The sequence below is a fragment of the Sapajus apella genome, unplaced genomic scaffold (genome assembly GCF_009761245.1).
Source record: "Sapajus apella isolate SASKATOON/1434 unplaced genomic scaffold, GSC_monkey_1.0 scaffold96, whole genome shotgun sequence".
NCBI lineage: Eukaryota > Metazoa > Chordata > Mammalia > Primates > Cebidae > Sapajus > Sapajus apella.
In genome coordinates, this window is record NW_022437036.1 from 5588098 (window position 1) to 5604672 (window position 16575).

Here is a 16575-nt window from a genome sequence, read left to right on the forward strand (position 1 = left end):
AGAAAGAAAGAAAGAAAGAAAGAAAGAAAGAAAGAAAGAAAGAAAGAAAAAGAAAGAGAGAAAGAAAAAGAGAGAGAGAAAGAAAAAGAAGAAAGAAAGAAAGAGAGAGAGAGAGAGAAAGGAGGGAGGGAGAGAGGAAGGGAAAACAGCAGTACAAGGCAGTACCTGTTTAGAGTAAAATCATGTGGAGGATGCCTCCCCTGAATTCATCCACCACTCACCCCACCTGCACCCTCAGTGGGAAGTCCCAGAGGCCTCCTCTGCCCCATCCCAGAGCTGACTGTGGGTATAGGGGTCATTTCTCTTTCTTTTCCCTCCAACCCCTTCCCCTGGATCTGCCTGCATCACCAGCAAAGAGAGTCTGGCCCAAGTCCAGCCCACTTCCCATTTTGTAAATAAAGCTTTATTGGCACACAGCCATGCCCTTTCATGTACATATCATCTATAGATGCATTAGCTCTACAATGGCAGCTTTGAGTGGTTGCAGCAGAAACCATCCAGCCCACAAAAACAGAAATATTTATTATCCACCCCTTTACAGAAAATGTTTGCCAACTCCTGGTTTCTATCTACAAGCCCTGTCACAGGCAAGGATGAGACCAGGTCAGAGGAGTGAACCTAAAGAAGCGGGGGACAGGGAAGACAGGACGGGCCACCGTCACTCCTCATCACTGCTCACCCCCCCTCCATTCACTCAGCAAGGACAGGCCAGGTGCCCAGAGTCCAATGCGGGAGGAAGCAGGCAGGCAGGCAGGCCCCCACCCTCCCAACCGTCCTACCCCCCCCACCCCCCCACCCCCGGCCAAGCTCCCGGGCCAGTGGGTCTCCAGATGGCTGCAAAAGGGCCTCCAGTAGGGCAATTCGGATTGAATGAAAGGAGAACGAATTAGAAGGCTTGTGTTCAGGCCATGAGGCATGCAGAGCAAGGCCCCCAGCCCCAAGGGTGGCTGACTGAGGGCAGTGAGGGGCCCAGGCCTAAGTGGGGAGGAGGCTGGGGGAGGACCGAGCGCAGCCCAGAGGGGAGAGGGGCTCGCGGCGCGCTGTTCCCTCCGCACCCAGCCCGTCTCCTCCCACCCCTGCAGCTGCGAGGTGCGCCCGGGACCAGAGTTCCTGACCCGCGCCTACACCTTCTACCCCAGCCGGCTCTTCCGAGCCCACCAGTTCTACTACGAGGACCCCTTCTGCCGGGAGCCTGCCCACTCGCTGCTCGTCAAGGGCAAAGTCCGCCTGCGCCGGGCCTCCTGGGTCACCCGGGGCGCCACCGAGGCCGACTACCACCTGCACAAGGTGGGCATCGTCTTCCACAGCCGCCGGGCCCTGCTCGACGTCACCGGGCGTCTCAACCAGACCCGCGCCGGCCGGGACTGCATGCGGCGGCTGCCCCCGGCCCGGGCCTGGCGGCTGGGGGCGCTGTACGAGCTGCGGAGCGCCCGGGCCCCGGGGGACTGCCTGGAGGCGCTGGGCCTCACCATGCACGAGCTCAGCCTGGTCCGCGTGCAGCGCCGCCTGCAGCCGCAGCCCGGGGCGGCACCCCGGCTGGTGGAGGAGCTGTACCTGGGGGACATCCACACCGACCCGGCCCAGAGGCGGCACTACCGGCCCACCGGCTACCAGCACCCGCTGCAGAGCGCACTGGTGAGTGTGGGGCCTCGGGGGTGGGGGCGAGCTCGGAGCCCAGCCCCGCAGCTCCGCACGATCTGGGCCTGGCCAGGGCTCCAGCTGCCCGGCTCTCGTCACCGCCCCTTCCCACTCTGGTCCGCGTGCCTCAGGACACTGGCGCGCCCTGTGCCCGCTGCTGGAAACGTCTTGTCTCAGCCTTGACAAGGCTGGCGGGCCTCTGGTAGGCCTTCCCACGCTAGTCCTCTCCAGCCCCTGGCCTCATGGGCACTGCAGGATCTCATTTCTGCCCCTGCTGGGCATAGAGGCTTGGGCGGGTGTCCCTCCCTTGGCTCTCAGCTGAAATTTCCGCTCCAGTCCCCATTCTGCTGTTCCCCGTTTCCCACGAGTGACCTTGCCAGCTCTCTGCCTGCTCTGAGGCTCTGTTGGTGACTTGTTTATTGCTTCTCTCTCTGGCGCTAGCTAGGTCCTTCACAAGGGGCAAGCCATCAGGCCTACAATCAGGACCAATAAATGCGAGTGGATGAATTAGGGAGAGGGCAGCTTTCCTCCAGTGCTCTGCTGGGGCCGCGCACACCAGCCCAGATACCACCCCCTTGAAATCTCGTGCGAGCCTCACGCTGACCTAGCAGCAGAGCCACTGGGGCACCGTCCCCTGCCCACTCCCATACTAGACGGTGAGGTCACACGGCCTGGGCTTCTTGTGAGAGGGCCGAGAGGGACCTGGCAGGCCTGGGTGGAGCCCAGGGTTCTGCATTGTCGGCAGCTGGCCAGGGTGTGGGGAGGCCCCACTCTAAAGGGAACCACCCTCTCTTTGACATGTCCCCCTAGACTCCAACACAAATTTCATTTAAGCTGATTAATCTAGATTTTAGATGAAGCCACTGCACACATACCGTCCTAATTTGGGGAGAATCTAGTAGCCTCCCCACCCCCCCTTACACACACACATACTTTATTTATTTATTTTTCCGCCTGATGAGGAAACAGGCAGAAATGCGACTTTATCTGTGTAATGGCTCTGGCACATAGCTTAGAGCCTGGCTTTTAAAGGGTGGGGACCTAGGACCTTCCCAGTGCCCGAGACCCCTCCAGTGGCTGGGGGAAGCCTAGGACCCCTCCTCAGAAAATCTGTTTTTAAAAGCAAAGGGGAAAATACATGGATTTAAATGAAAACCAATTCTATTAAAACAGTTGCCCAAGTCTTAAAACATTAATTTGTGATATAGAAGAATGACACATATGAATTCTTTATTTGCCCTCATTTCAAAGCAGGGATGACAGCAAATCATGTTTTAAACCTTGTTGCATCACCTTCAAAAGCACCAGAGAGGAAATGTCTTTTCTTACCCGTCTTTCACCTTAAAAGTTTGCTGGTTCTCAATTTGTTTCTGCTCTGCGGAAAACCACTTGCCCTAAGTTACCAACTAGCATCCACAGTACCCACAATGCTGATGGCGTGATACTGGTGACAAAGTCAAGGGTTCTGCTGATGCTACTGGGGCTTGTTGCCTACATTTACAATGAGAAGAAATGTGAACTTTTATTCGTTAAAAGGTAGTGAAAATGAAGTTGAGGTTAGCATTCCAAATTAAAAACTTCTGGGCCAGGCACCGTGGCTCACACCTGTAATCCCAGCACTTCGGGAGGCCAAGGTGGGTGGGTCATGAAGTCGAGAGATCGAGACCGTCCTGGCCAACCTGGTGAAACCTGTCTCTACTAAAAATACAAAAATTAGCTGGGCATGGTGGGGAGCACCTGTAGTCCCAGCTACTCATAGGCTGAGACAGGAGAATCACTTGAACTCAGGAGGCAGAGGCTGCAGTGAGCCAAGACCACACCACTGCACTCCAGCCTGGGTGACAGAGCAAGACTCTGTCTCAAAAAAAAAAAAAAAAACTTCTGTACAAGGCACCTAATGCATACTTCTTGAGCAGATGGAAGGGAGGATGGATGAATGGGGATGGATGGATGGATGGATGAGTTCAGCATCCCATGAAGTCCTCTTGGAGCCCTCAGGCCATCTTCATGTTATTCAGCATGTATTTGTTGCCTACCGTGTACTAGACACTCAAGGATCTAAACCAGATGAGGCAACTTCTCTCCCCTGGGAGCAACCACTTGTCACTGTTCCAACGCAGGAGTACTGTGGATCAGACAGACCCGAAGCCTGTCTACCTTCCTCCTCTTCCCCCACTCCCTCCTCCAAACATAGGATCTGGGCAGCAGAGAAAGAGCGTGACTTGAAGTTCTTATAATCAGAAAATCAGCCTCAGAATTCTTTTTATGCCCTCAAATTATTCCCTTTTTGGCCACCAGTGTTCTAGGCTGCTCTGGTGCTAATCCTACCTCGTTCAGAGAAGGCGCTAGTGGTGAGTCGATTAGCGACCCCTACTACCTCATTAGGAGGGGAAGCTGCTCTGAATGTGGAGAGGACAGAGCCCGGGGGCTGCGGGGGCTGACAATTTCATTCATCCCCAGGCTGGACTCTGGGGTCATGACTGTCCCTGCCCTCCCTGCTGCCTGGCCAAGCCCAGTGGCCAGTCCAGCCTGAAATGTGATTGAGAAGTAAAACACACAGAAATATATGCAGAGATGCACAGTGCCAGATGTACAGACATTAAATTAAAGGTCCACTCACCAATGGCCCCTCTCCTTGGGAAAAAAAAAAAGAAAAAGAAAGAAAAGACAGATAATTTCAAAGAAGGAACTGCTGCAGAGTAATGCCCAAGTCACGAATCAGTTGTTGCCTTAAGCTCTCTGGGCCCACGCCTTGCCCACGGCCCAACTAGACGGTAAACCTGAAGATTTTTAGAAGCTAATTTAAAACCAATTTGATCCCTAAATTCATTGCCTGGATATAGAATCCCAATCAATCAGCCACCACTTGACCAAAATCATCTGTGCCTGGTGTTACCTCTGGGGGTTAATTAGCAACTGTTATGTGCTGTTTGAGAAATAACTTTATGTAACAGGCTTAAACCAGTAAGAGTTTGGTTTCTGCACAAGTGTGAATTCTGCCGGCTGGGGGCCTTGTTCATTAACGTGTGAGACTCCAGACCTCTGCAGAAAGATGCCCAGAAGATTTCCGATGGAGACGGGGACGTTGTTTCCCCACCTTCAACAGCACCAGAGAAGGAAATGCCTTTTCTCACCCCTCTTTCGCCTTAAAAGTTTGCTGGTTCTCAATTTGTTTCTGCTCTGCAGAAAACCACTTGCCAACTAGCATCCCCAAATGTCCTATCTGCAGAGAATATCTTTTTGTTTGTTTGTCTTTTGTGGTGAGGACGGATAGCTCTGGGATTATTTTGCTGTAATGCATTATGTCCTCTCAATATACATGAGCGTGACAGCCGTGGGAATGTGGGTTAAAATGCCAAAGTTAGACTCTTGTCAGCCAGCATCCCAACCACCAACACTCCAGCTAACTCCAGCAAGCTTGCTTGCTCCCGTCACAAACATTTCTGCAGCCATTTGCTAGCATTTCAGAGAACTGTCAAACTCTCTGGGCCCAAATCCCTATACCAAAGCCAATATGCTCTCCCATATTATATAAATCAAGGAAACTTAAGGTTCATTATAGAAATAATAAGAACTTATAAAACGTGATACACCACCCCCCAAAAAAACTGTTCTCAATCATTCAATATTTTCTTTCTAAACCAGAACTTCTAAAGGCCACTTGTTTGGCATGAAACTCACTCAGCAGTGCTCTGTGGAAATCTTTTGTGTTTTTTGCCAGAAAAAGATATATTGGAGCTGATTTCTCAAAATGCACCCTTCCTGTGCCTGTCCTGCCTAGACCCCAACTCTAAGTTTCCTCCTGGAATGGCAACAGCAGGAGACATTTTCTTGTTCCCACATCAGCTTTGACAAGTTCCAAGGCCATTTACCTTCCAGAATGGTGCTCTGGACTAAAGTCTGGGCAGCAGCTTCTTTTTAGAAATAAAGTAAGAAGAAGAAGGAGAAGAAGAGAAAGAAGGACGAGGAGGAGGAGGAGGAAGAAGAGGAGGAGGAGGAGGAGAAGGAAGATGAGGAGGAGGAGAAGGAAGAGGAGGAGGAAGAGGAGGAGGAAGAGGAGGAAGAGGAAGAGGAGGAGGAGAAGAAAGAGGAAGAAGAGGAAGAGGAGGAGGAGGAGGAGGAGGGGAAGGAAGAGGAAGAAGAGGAAGAGGAGGAGGAGGAGGAGGGAAGGAAGAGGAAGAAGAGGAAGAAGAGGAGGAAGAGGAGAAAGAAAAGAAGAAGAAGGAAAAAGAAGCAAGAAGTCTGTATCTGGCTCCTTTTTGGCATCTACTGAGCTTTTTCACTCCAAAATGCAGACTAACTACTCCCACGCAATTTGGTTTAGCATCTGTTTCCTGTTGATGTGTTTTACTGTAAACCCAGCTCATTAGCGTTTGTAAGGCAGAAACAACTGTAAATAAGGGCAAAGATAGAGGAAAACCAACTCATAGCCTGGGACAAGTGAGGGTGTGGCTGGTTTTCCCCATAACAAATAACATGGGAATGAATATCTTTGAGCCACAGCTCTTTACGAGTTTTCAACTATCTCCTTTCCACAGACTTAAGCAATGGGCTTCCAAAGACATAATTGGTTGTTTTGTTGTTGTTGTTGTTTCTGAGAAGATGTCTTGCTGTGTCCCCCAGGCTGGAGTGCAATGGTATAATCTCGGCTCACTGCAACCTCCACCTCTCAGGTTCAAGCAATTCTCCTGCCTCAGTCTCCCAAGTAGCTGGGATTACAGGTGTGTGCCACCACACCTGGCTAATTTTTGTATTTTTACTACAGACGGGGTTTTACCATGTTGGTCAGGCTGGTCTTAAAGTCCTGACCTCAAGTGATCCACCCACCTTGGCCTCCCAAAATGCTGGGATTGCAGGTGTGAGCCACCGCGCCCAGCCCAGAAATATTTTGATGGCTTTGATCCTTGTTGCCATATTCACTTTCCATGGGGTAGGTAGAGCAAGTGATGCTCGCTTTCCACTGTGAGATTTCTAAAGCAAAAATATAGGGAAGATGTAACCTGCTATGAGCCTTTTGGCAGGTTAGAGTCGGGGCTCAGACAGCCAGGCATAAGCCAGGCTGCATTTCAGCTGGTCTCTGCCACTTCCAGGCTGGACAACCTGGTCAGCCCAGCTGGCCCTCTGGGTCTCAATTTCCTTAGCTACAACATATACCAGTTGCCCAGTAAGTGCTTAGCACTTTGGAAATATCTAGAAGGGTGAGATGGGAAAAAGATCAACTTTAATGGTCAAATTCCAGGACCAAGCAGACCAGGCATGAGCAAGGACAACTTCTCTCAGGTCCAAGATGAAGGCCCACCTGTGCTTCCCTTCATTTCTCATTTATTCATACAACAAATGTGTGCTTGCTGTGAGCCAAGCCCTGTGCGGTGGGGGTGGGGAGCGCAGAGAGACGGTCCTGGTTTTCTAGGGCTTTTCAGAACCATAAGGCATAATGCGTTACAGTCTGATGAGGAGTGAGGAGTAGAGAGGAGAGTCTCAGGGGGTGGAATGAGGAAGTTGAGGGTGACGGGGCAGCCCTGAGGCCCACCTTACATGGGGGCATTCGGGAAAGCTCCCTCTGGTGCGGGGCTGAGACCTTAGGGGTGACAAGGAGCTGGCAGGGAGTTCCAGGTGGAAGGGACAGCAGGAGAACCAAGGCCTGGGGAGGCTGGGGCTGACCTCCATCAAAGGATAGCAAATAAGCCATCCTGGCTGAAGGCAGAGAATGGGGAGAGAAAGGAGGGAGGTCTAGGCTGTGCCTCAGCCTGCCTTGACACCCCTACAGAACTGGGGTTCCTTTCCAGGCTGCACCCCAACTTCGCCATGGGAGACAACCACTGTTTTTCTGTTTGTCTTTTGCCAGCACCATGCGCAGCCGTGCCCGGCCTGTGGCCTCATTGCCCACTCCGATGTGCACCACCCGCCGGTGCTGCCGCCCCTGCTGGCCCTGCCCCTTCGCCTGGGCGGCCGGTGGGTCAGCTCGGGGTGCGAGGCGCACCCAGCGGTCCTGTTCCTCACCCGGGTCTTCGCTTTCCATGGGCGCAGCCGCTCCTGGGAAGGGTATTACCACCACTTCTCAGACCCCGCCTGCCGGCAGCCCACCTTCACCATGTATGCTGCTGGCCGCTACACCAGGGGCACGCCATCCACCAGGGTCCGCGGTGGCACCGAGCTGGTGTTTGAGGTCACACGGGCCCATGTGACCCCTATGGACCAGGTCACCACAGCCATGCTCAACTTCTCAGAGCCAAGCAGCTGCGGGGGCCCGGGGGTCTGGTCTGTGGGCTCTGAGCGCGATGTCACAGCCACCAACGGGTGCCTGCCACTGGGCATCCGGCTCCCACACGTGGAGTATGAGCTCTTCAAGATGGAGCAAGACCCCCTCGGGCGAAGCCTGCTCTTCATTGGACAAAGGCCCACCGATGGGTCAAGTCCCGATACCCCAGAGAAACGCCCCACCTCCTACCAAGCACCCCTGGTGCTCTGCGGTGGGGAGACCCCCAGCTCCTACAGGCCCCCGCAGCACAGCCCATTGCTGCAAAAGCACTCCAGCACAGGGGGCCTTCGCGTAGCCCCCCTCCCGCTTCTGCCTCTAGTTCTAGGGCTGGCCTTCCTCCACTGGCTATGACAGTGGACTTGACATCAGGATGGTGGCTCTGGATGCCCATCTGACCATTCAGGCTCCCTCCTGGCAGCTGTAGGGAAGGACCCATTCTCCTCTGCTCTGTCATGGATGATGCACAGCCCCCCTGCTTCCACACTGTGCCTGTGCCCCACGTGGTTCAGGCCATGAGCTCCACACCTGCAAAGGCTATGCCACATCCCGCAACCCGGGTCCCCAGCCTCGTGCTTGGACGCAGCAGCGATGTTCATTGCTACGTGTGTTTCTAAAGATCACTCCCAATTTTCTACTCTCCTCATCCTTGGCAGCTTCCAACAGGTGCAGGCAGGGGACATCCCACGCTCCCCACAGGTCTTCCCGTCCTAACCTGACCCTTGGGATTCTAAGATGGGAGCAAACGGAGACCCTTAGGTTCTGCCTGGCGATGGGGCCAACTGCGCTGCCAAGTCTGTAGGCTGTTGTTGAAATATTATTAATTCCAATTTAGCAATACAATCTCTAAGTGGTGCCATGAATTAAAGATGCCACTTTGGGCTTTCAGTACTTCTCAGCTTTCTAGTGAAGGGCTTGTGTCTTTGGGGGCAGCTCAGCTTTCCTGAGTCCTCATTGCTGGCATTTGCCTACATCTGCCTGTGCTTCTGCGAGTTAGACCTCAAGCTGCCAGCACTGCGTGTGGATAAATCCAGCTCTCCCGGGCCAGCATGAGAGTGAAGAGGACTCCCATCTGAGCTGGGAAGTGTGGTCTCCCCAGAGCAGCCTGCGGCTTCTGAGCCTCCCTGGCCCACAAGAACACCAGCGTGCACCAGGCTGGCTGCTGGGGGCAGGTCTTCTGCATTTCGCCCTGCCCAGCTGTCCTCGGTTGCCAAGACTCCCTGTGCTTGCCTGACAAAGGAAGAGAACCTCGAGATGTGTATCTTTAGGCCCATCCTAGAGGAGAGGTCGGGGTCGTCAGGCCACATGGCAACATCTGGGCAGCTCCACCTTGCCCAGCCTCCTTGCCATGGTCCTAATATATTGGTGTCCTGCACAGAGGGGACTGTCATCATAGTGGGGACAGACTGTGCCCCTCCAGGGACTCTGCCTCATCTGTACACTGTGAAATTAACTGGCATCTGGGTGGGCCCAAGGGTTTTCAGGATGGGGGGCTGATGACTCACCCCTCCTTCCTCCTCCTGATCCCTACCTCTAGCTGTAATCACAGATTTTGAACAATTGTCTGTGAGGTTAATGATGCTTTCAGAGGGAAGCCCTTGTCTTCCCTGAGACTGTATGGGGTTCAATCAGTCTGCTGAAAATGCTCCCACTTATTACCCATTCTTCTTTAAAAAAAAAAAAAAAAAAAAAAAAAGCCTACCAAGTTAATATTCTCTGTAGGTCTCAGCCAGCTACGTGTCTTCCTGGCATATTTACCAAGGTATAAGAAATAATTACATTATTTACGGTCCTAGACTACATCAGGGTGGGGGAGCTTCTGGGGGAGACGGCAGTGGGTGTAGATGATGTGTCCACGGCTGAGCAGGTCTTGTATCCGAGGCTTGAAGCAACCATGCCACCATTTATCATCAAATTTGAATCTTTTAATAAAATTAAACAGCCTGAAAAATGTTCTTGCTGGTTATTAAAGTCAATCAAGGGGATTATGGTTCTAAAGAAAGGAAGTGGAGTATCTTCCAGAGAATGTGTGAAAGAGAATAAAACCAATGGAGGTAAACCCAGCTCTCTCCGTTCTGCTCGCATGCCACACTGCCTGCCCCTCTGAAAACCCCTCAGGGGCTAAACCGATGGAGATAAACCCAGCTCTCTCCGTTCTTGAATGCCACTGCCTGCCCCTCTGAAAACCCCCAGGGGCTTCCACTGCACTCAGAATAAAGCCCAACTTCCTGCTCCTGTTGCCGGCAAGATTCAGCCACACCCCCCATGCCTCCCCACGCCTCCCCACACCTGGCAGACTGGGCCTTCTCTGTTTCTTGATCACAGGAGCTGTCGGTGCCTCGGGGCCTTTGTACAAGCTCTGCCTTTTGGTTAACATCTCTTCCCCAGACCTTCAGAAGCTTAGCTCTTTCTTTTCAATCAAATCTCAGACCAGATGTCACCTCCTGAAGATGTCACCATTCCCATCCCAAAGAGCAGCCCCTTTTCCCTGGTCTGTCATTCCGTTGCATCACAGTTGTGCGGTCTTTGTCATGAAAAGACATCATTGTCGGAAGTGAACTTATTTGCCTAGAACGTAAGCTCCAAGGAAAACAACTGGGTTCTAACTTACTGCGATCAAGCGTCCGGTGTGCCTAGTGCATTGTAGAAAGCCCTTCAATAAATATGGCTGACTCAGCAAATGCCGGTGATCCCTGTTAAGCCTCACACTGAAACCTTTGAACGGGCCACCTCCATCCACCAGGTCAGTGAGAGGGGTGTCAGTCTTTGCATCTTACACTCGACGACACTAAGGCACAGAGAGGAGAAGGGGTAGGCTCCAGAGCCTGAGATCCGGGCTGCTATTTCACAGCATGCGGGCTTGGGGTGTCCTCCTGACTCCTGGAGGGAATGGAATTCCTCGATTTTAGTTGGGGAAGGCAATTTAGCGTTGCCTTGAGGGATGAGGCATGAGCCATCCCTACTGAGGAGGAGTGTATTCGGCAGAACGGCAGCTTCCTGAACCCCCTCGATTGGACTTAGTTGCTGTCTACTCGCTGGGGCTTGTTAGTTTGGGGGCAGGTGATGCTACCAGGAACTGTGAAGGCTGAAGGAAGGGCAACCGTCCCTTTCTCCCAGGCAGAAGGTCAGGGCTTCCAAGACTCTGGGCTGATAAATAAAGGGGTCATTTCAGAGGCTGAGGGGCTGAGGCGACCCCTGTCCACGGGCACCAAGCCTTCCTCCAGCCCTTTGCTCCTGCCCCTTAAGTCTCTGCCCTTCATGTAAATTGTGAGGGCGCTCTCATCCACAGAGGGGAGGGAAGCCCAGAGGCCTAGTGCAAGATAAAATTCATGTTCTCCATTGCATGTTCAGTCACGTTTAAAGTGGGGTGTGGGTGGGAAGCCCATGCAATTGATAATTTCATAACCAAACTCCCAGGAGAGCAAATGAGGCTTTTTTTTCCTAAATAAAAAGTTGAAATTGTATACAGCCCACAGAGGTCCATTAACCAACAGATGCTGGTTTTCAGAACTTCTTTCTTTGCCTTTCTCTAAGCGTGTGTTTATAATCTTCCAGCAGTGCTACCAGGCTGAGCAGCAGCATGTGGCTTGGTGACGCGGGCCTGCCAGCACTTGGCCCTAGTCTGTGCGTCCTCTCCTGGGGCACAGGTGACTCAGGCACAAGAGGCTGGAGCTTTCTGACGCAGAATGTAGCACTGCATCAGGGCCGGCCGGGGCTGATTCATAGCCATTAGTGTCGCAGACCAGAGCCAAGCAGGAAGGAGTTGTTCCCAGTTCCAGGGGGGACTTAACAGTGGCGGGCAGCCTCTAGCCTGCTCCTTCTCACACACACACAACCCCCTCAAATGGATGTCAGGATGAGCACAGTTGACCTGTTGACGTTCCCTAACGACACCCTTCTGAGCTTCCAGGCAGACCCTCCTCCTGCCCACATGGCACCGCTACCCTCCCCCTCAGCCACAGTGGCCGCCTTGCTCTCCTGCAGTCCCATGGAACCTGGTCCCTCTCAAGATCTTGGCTCCAGCTCTCCCTCACCTGGAAGGTTCTGCCCACCTCACCCCGACCACCCCAAAGACAACGCCCACTTCATCCCAGTATTTGTCAGTAGCCAAAATCTGAAAATATTCCCGTGTGTTGGTTTTTACCTATTGTCAGCCCCTCTCCTCTAGAATGAGCTCCTTGCCAGCAGGGTCCTTGTCTGTCTTGTTCTTCAGAGATCCCCAGTGTTAGAATGGTGCTGGGCACATAGTAGGAGGTCAATAAATACTAAAAGAATACACGTTCCAAGACCTGGTTGGAGACTCCGAATTCAAGCAGCAAGATGACACCCACACAGTCTAAATACTGGCTTGGAATTTGGAGGTTGCTGAATTTTTTTCTAAAGCAGATGGGCAGAGCAGAACCCAGACCTGTGAACCGGAGGACATCTGTTTTCTGCTAGCCAGGATATTTCTAGAAATGCATTGAAGACCACTGCGGTCCCCATACGGAAGGCCACAGGGCCCTAAGAGGTGCCTTGAGACTCCATCCCAAGCTTCTCATCCCACAAAGACTAGGGAGACTGGGAGAGCCTCAGCGTCACACAGATACCCAAGGCTTACCATTCTTAGCTTTAGAGCCTCCAGCACTCCCAGCCCCCACCCTGCCGGCTTCAGTTTCTTTATCAATAAAGTGGGTTGAAACCTGATGGTTCCTGGAGCCAACCAGCCTCAACACCAGTTATGGAAAGACCCCAAATAGTAATTCAAATGGAATCAATAATGTATTTTAAGAGAAATGGCTTTAAAAAAAAATAAACTCAGCCAGGGGCAGTGGCTCACACTTGTAACCCCAGCACTTTGGGAGGCCAAGGTGGGTGGACCATCAGGTCAGGAGTTTGAGACCAGCCTGGCCACCACAGTGAAACCCCATCTCTTCTAAAAATACAAAAATTAGCTGGGCATGGTGGTGGGCACCTGTAATCCCAGCCACTCAGAAGGCTGAGGCAGGAGAATCACTTGAACCCGGGAGGTGCAGATTGCAGTGAGCCGAGATCGTGGCACTGCCCTCCAGCCTGGGCAACAGGGCTACACTATAAACAATAAACAAACAATTTGTTTGTCTCAATAAACAAACAAACAAACTCTCAGTGAGGATGAGTCTTTGTCCTGCGATATAGTGTATATTTCCTAAGGGTTATCAATAACCTACGACTCTCACTCCTACATTTGGCATTGTTTTTAATCCCTCAGGAGAAAAAAATTACCAAAACTTAGGTGGTCACTACTTCTGGTGAAATCAACTGCCTGTTTAGTAAAAAGACTCACAGACATTTGCTGAACACCCATCATATGCCAGGTGCTATGCTGGGTGCCTTGGACGGAAAGCCTTCCCAACTTCCAGCCAAGTTGGGTGGGCAGACACACGCGTTTAGCTCCACTTCCTTCTGAAGTCCCAAGAAATTATGGGAAAGAATTAAAGGGCACAAGATCACATTAATAAACAGAGAAGGAAATAAGAACATAGCCAATAGGAGATGTCAGCAAAATTCTGGAATCTGGAAAGCTGATGGGTAATTTATCACCCATGGGAGATTACAGAAGGTGGAAAGTTTGGTGAAGGGGCACAGCTCAGAAGCAAGTCCACTTGTGCCATGAATGCCCCCTAGAGCTTAGGAAATGGTGGTCCTAGGCATGGCAGAAGCCAAAAAAAAACAGTAGGGCTAAAACCAGGAGGAATCTTTGAAATATTTTACAAGTGTATAAAAGGAATTCTACTCCTAGATCCCATCCCTAACCACTGTAAGAAACCAAAAGTTTAATCCAAAAATCTTTGGACTTAGGGACAGCCCAGAGCAGGGTATCATGATAAAAATTTAGATACAGGTTAAGTATCCCCAGTATGAAAATTCAAAATCCAAAATGCTCCAAAATCCAAAACCTTTTTTGAATGGTGACACAACACTCAAAGTAAAGGCTCATTGAAGCATTTTGAATTTGGGATTTTCAAATTAAGGATGTTCAACTGGGAAGTATAATGCAAATATTCCAAAATCAAAAAAAAAAAAAAATCTGAATTCCAAAGCACTTCTGGTCTCAAGCAGAACAACATGCAAAAAATACAGAACAACAACAAAAAAGAACAAAGCAACAAAGAGCTATAATATCTTCAGTGAACACACACACACACATCTTGGAGCAGGTTGCTATAAACAAAGAATAACTGGAAAAGATGTCTTGAAAATTATAAATATCGCAGCAGAAAAAAATCAAAAGAAGGTTGGAAATTAAAGTCAAATAGTATTCCCAGAAATAAAAAAAAGAATTGAGAATTAGAATTAGAATTTCTTTTTTTTTTTTTTTTTTTTTCTTTTTGAGACGGAGTTTCACTGTTGTTACCCAGGCTAGAGTGCAATGGCGCGATCTCGGCTCACCGCAACCTCCGCCTCCTGGGTTCAGGCAATTCTCCTGCCTCAGCCTCCTGAGTAGCTGGGATTACAGGCACGCACCACCATGCCCAGCTAATTTTTTGTATTTTTAGTAGAGACGGGGTTTCACCATGTTGACCAGGATGGTCTCAATCTCTTGACCTCGTGATCCACCCGCCTCAGCCTCCCAAAGTGCTGGGATTACAGGCTTGAGCCACCGCGCCCGGCTAGAATTAGAATTTCTTAAAGGCAACACTAGAAGCTGGAAATCAGTGGAACAATGCTTCCAAAATCCTCAGAATGATTTAAACCTTGTGTTTTATACCCTGTACAACTATCAATCAAGTGGAAGAGCAGAATGGGACAATTTCAGGCATGTAAAGTTCTCAGAAAAATTGTCTCACATACTCCTTGTTCAGAGACCTGCTAAAAGATGTGCTCCCCCAAAATGAGGTAGTAAAACAAGAGAGAGGAAGCTAGAGATCCAGAAAAGAAGGGATCCAATCCAGAAGAGAGCAAAAGGAGTTCTGAAGATGAGCGTGAGTGAAGGTCCTGGGATGAGAGCTGTGCAGCAGGCTTAGACAGCAGTCAGTCCAGAGAGGAGCAGGAGAATAGAGAGCTCCAGGAGTGATGTAAGAAAACCATCAAAATAAGATTGCCTGACGTATTGTGATTGTGCTAAGGGGATTTATACTTCTATCAGGATCTGGACTGAATTCATGATAGATACATAGGAAACTAAGCAAACAAAACACTAATATTTAGTAACTCCAGGAAAACAAAGGATTACACATAAAAGGGAAATATAATCATAGCATACCCAAGGTATAGCTGTAAACAACATCTTAGTAGTCTTAATCATGCAAAAGTATACTGATGTAGCCAAAAATTATGACATGACTGAAAGGGAGACAGAAGGAGATTTATGCTTGGGATGTGGTTGGGAGAAAGATTATTAGAGCTAAATCCCTATCTTCCTTAGGAGGAAATCAATAGATAATATACAGAAGTGAAAAATCAAGAAAAAGTAATATAACCACATTATTAGGAAATGTAGATGTTAATATTAGAAGAAACAGTTCAATGTGCTAACCTGGCTACCTCTGGGAAGAGATAGCCCAGGGCGATGTGGACCTGCTGCTTTTCATTATAAGCCTGTTATAGCTGTTTGGCTTTTTATATTATGCACACAAAATACTTTGGTTAAAAAAAAAAAAACTGAAAACATCACAAAACCAAACCCAACAACAACAAAACTTTGAACTTCCCCTCAAATTGCTTTCAATCCAGTAAAGGGCAGACTGTGTTAAGAGGGGTTTCTAATGCTCTGAGAGGCGAGGGTGGTAGAGCGCAGAGGGCTGAGCAGAGCAGCCCAGCCCACTCAAGGGAGAACAGAGCAATCGGGAGTCTGAGATTCTGAGAAATAGGAGGAAAAGCAGTGGGAGCATGACAGGGCCCTGGCCGTGGGCAGCCAGCCCTTTCTTACACATCAGCTGGGTGAATATTCTAGGGTGGCTTTCTCATTACTAATGGAGAATATTTTCTCCAGTGTGGAGGCACTTTTAGGACCAACAATATGACTGCATGGTGGGGTTAAAATTTAACAGTGGGTCTTGGCTTGACTTAAAAAGCCTCTTGTCTTCCCTACACATTTCTTTAGCATTTTTTGAAGTGGCATAAAGGTACATTTTTCAGAAAGTCCATAACACTAATTTTGTGTTTCTCCAAATTTGTACTGTTTTCTTCTTTGAAGTGATTTTAGCAAACATTGCTAAGAACAGAGACAAAAGTTCTACTTGGGAAAAAAGAAAACTCTAGACTCTCAAGTGCAATTTCTGAGGGTGTTTTCAGTTTCTAATGAGGCATGTCACTCCCATTACTCCTTGGCAAACGATCAGGTAGCAGGTTTTGTATCCTAATGCACTAACCAGAGATAATGGCAAACCACTGTAGTCACTTCTTCAAAACTGCTCCTTGTGGGGCTGTTCAGAAAACCCCTTCATGGTCTGGATTTTAACGCTTTAATCACCGCCACCATTTTTCAGTCCCTCTTACAGAAGCTCTCCTTGGTCTGGGATGCTGACATTTGCCTCACCTGCACACTCTGTGAAGGCCATGGTCCAAAGGACCCCAGGAATGGGAGAAGGCCATGAGCACAGCCACATGAGAGCAAGTGAGGTGGCTAGCACAAGTCAGGAATCAGATCTAGTAGCTGCCAGCAAGGGTTATTTCCCCCTGCCCAATCCACTTCTATACACTTTGCTGCAAGCACTTTT

The 16575-nt window shown here is 50.1% G+C and overlaps 1 protein-coding gene across 1 annotated transcript in view; it reads left to right on the forward strand.

Annotated features, from left to right (window-relative positions):
• Positions 1–9845, forward strand: part of APCDD1L (APC down-regulated 1 like) — a 12697-nt gene extending 2852 nt beyond the window's left edge. The window contains exons 2-3 of the mRNA XM_032257047.1: positions 1083–1635; positions 7484–9845. Of these exons, the coding sequence (XP_032112938.1) occupies positions 1083–1635; positions 7484–8248 (1318 nt within the window). The 3' untranslated portion in view covers positions 8249–9845. The remainder of the gene's footprint in view (positions 1–1082; positions 1636–7483) is intronic.
• Positions 9846–16575: the final 6730 nt, after the last annotated feature.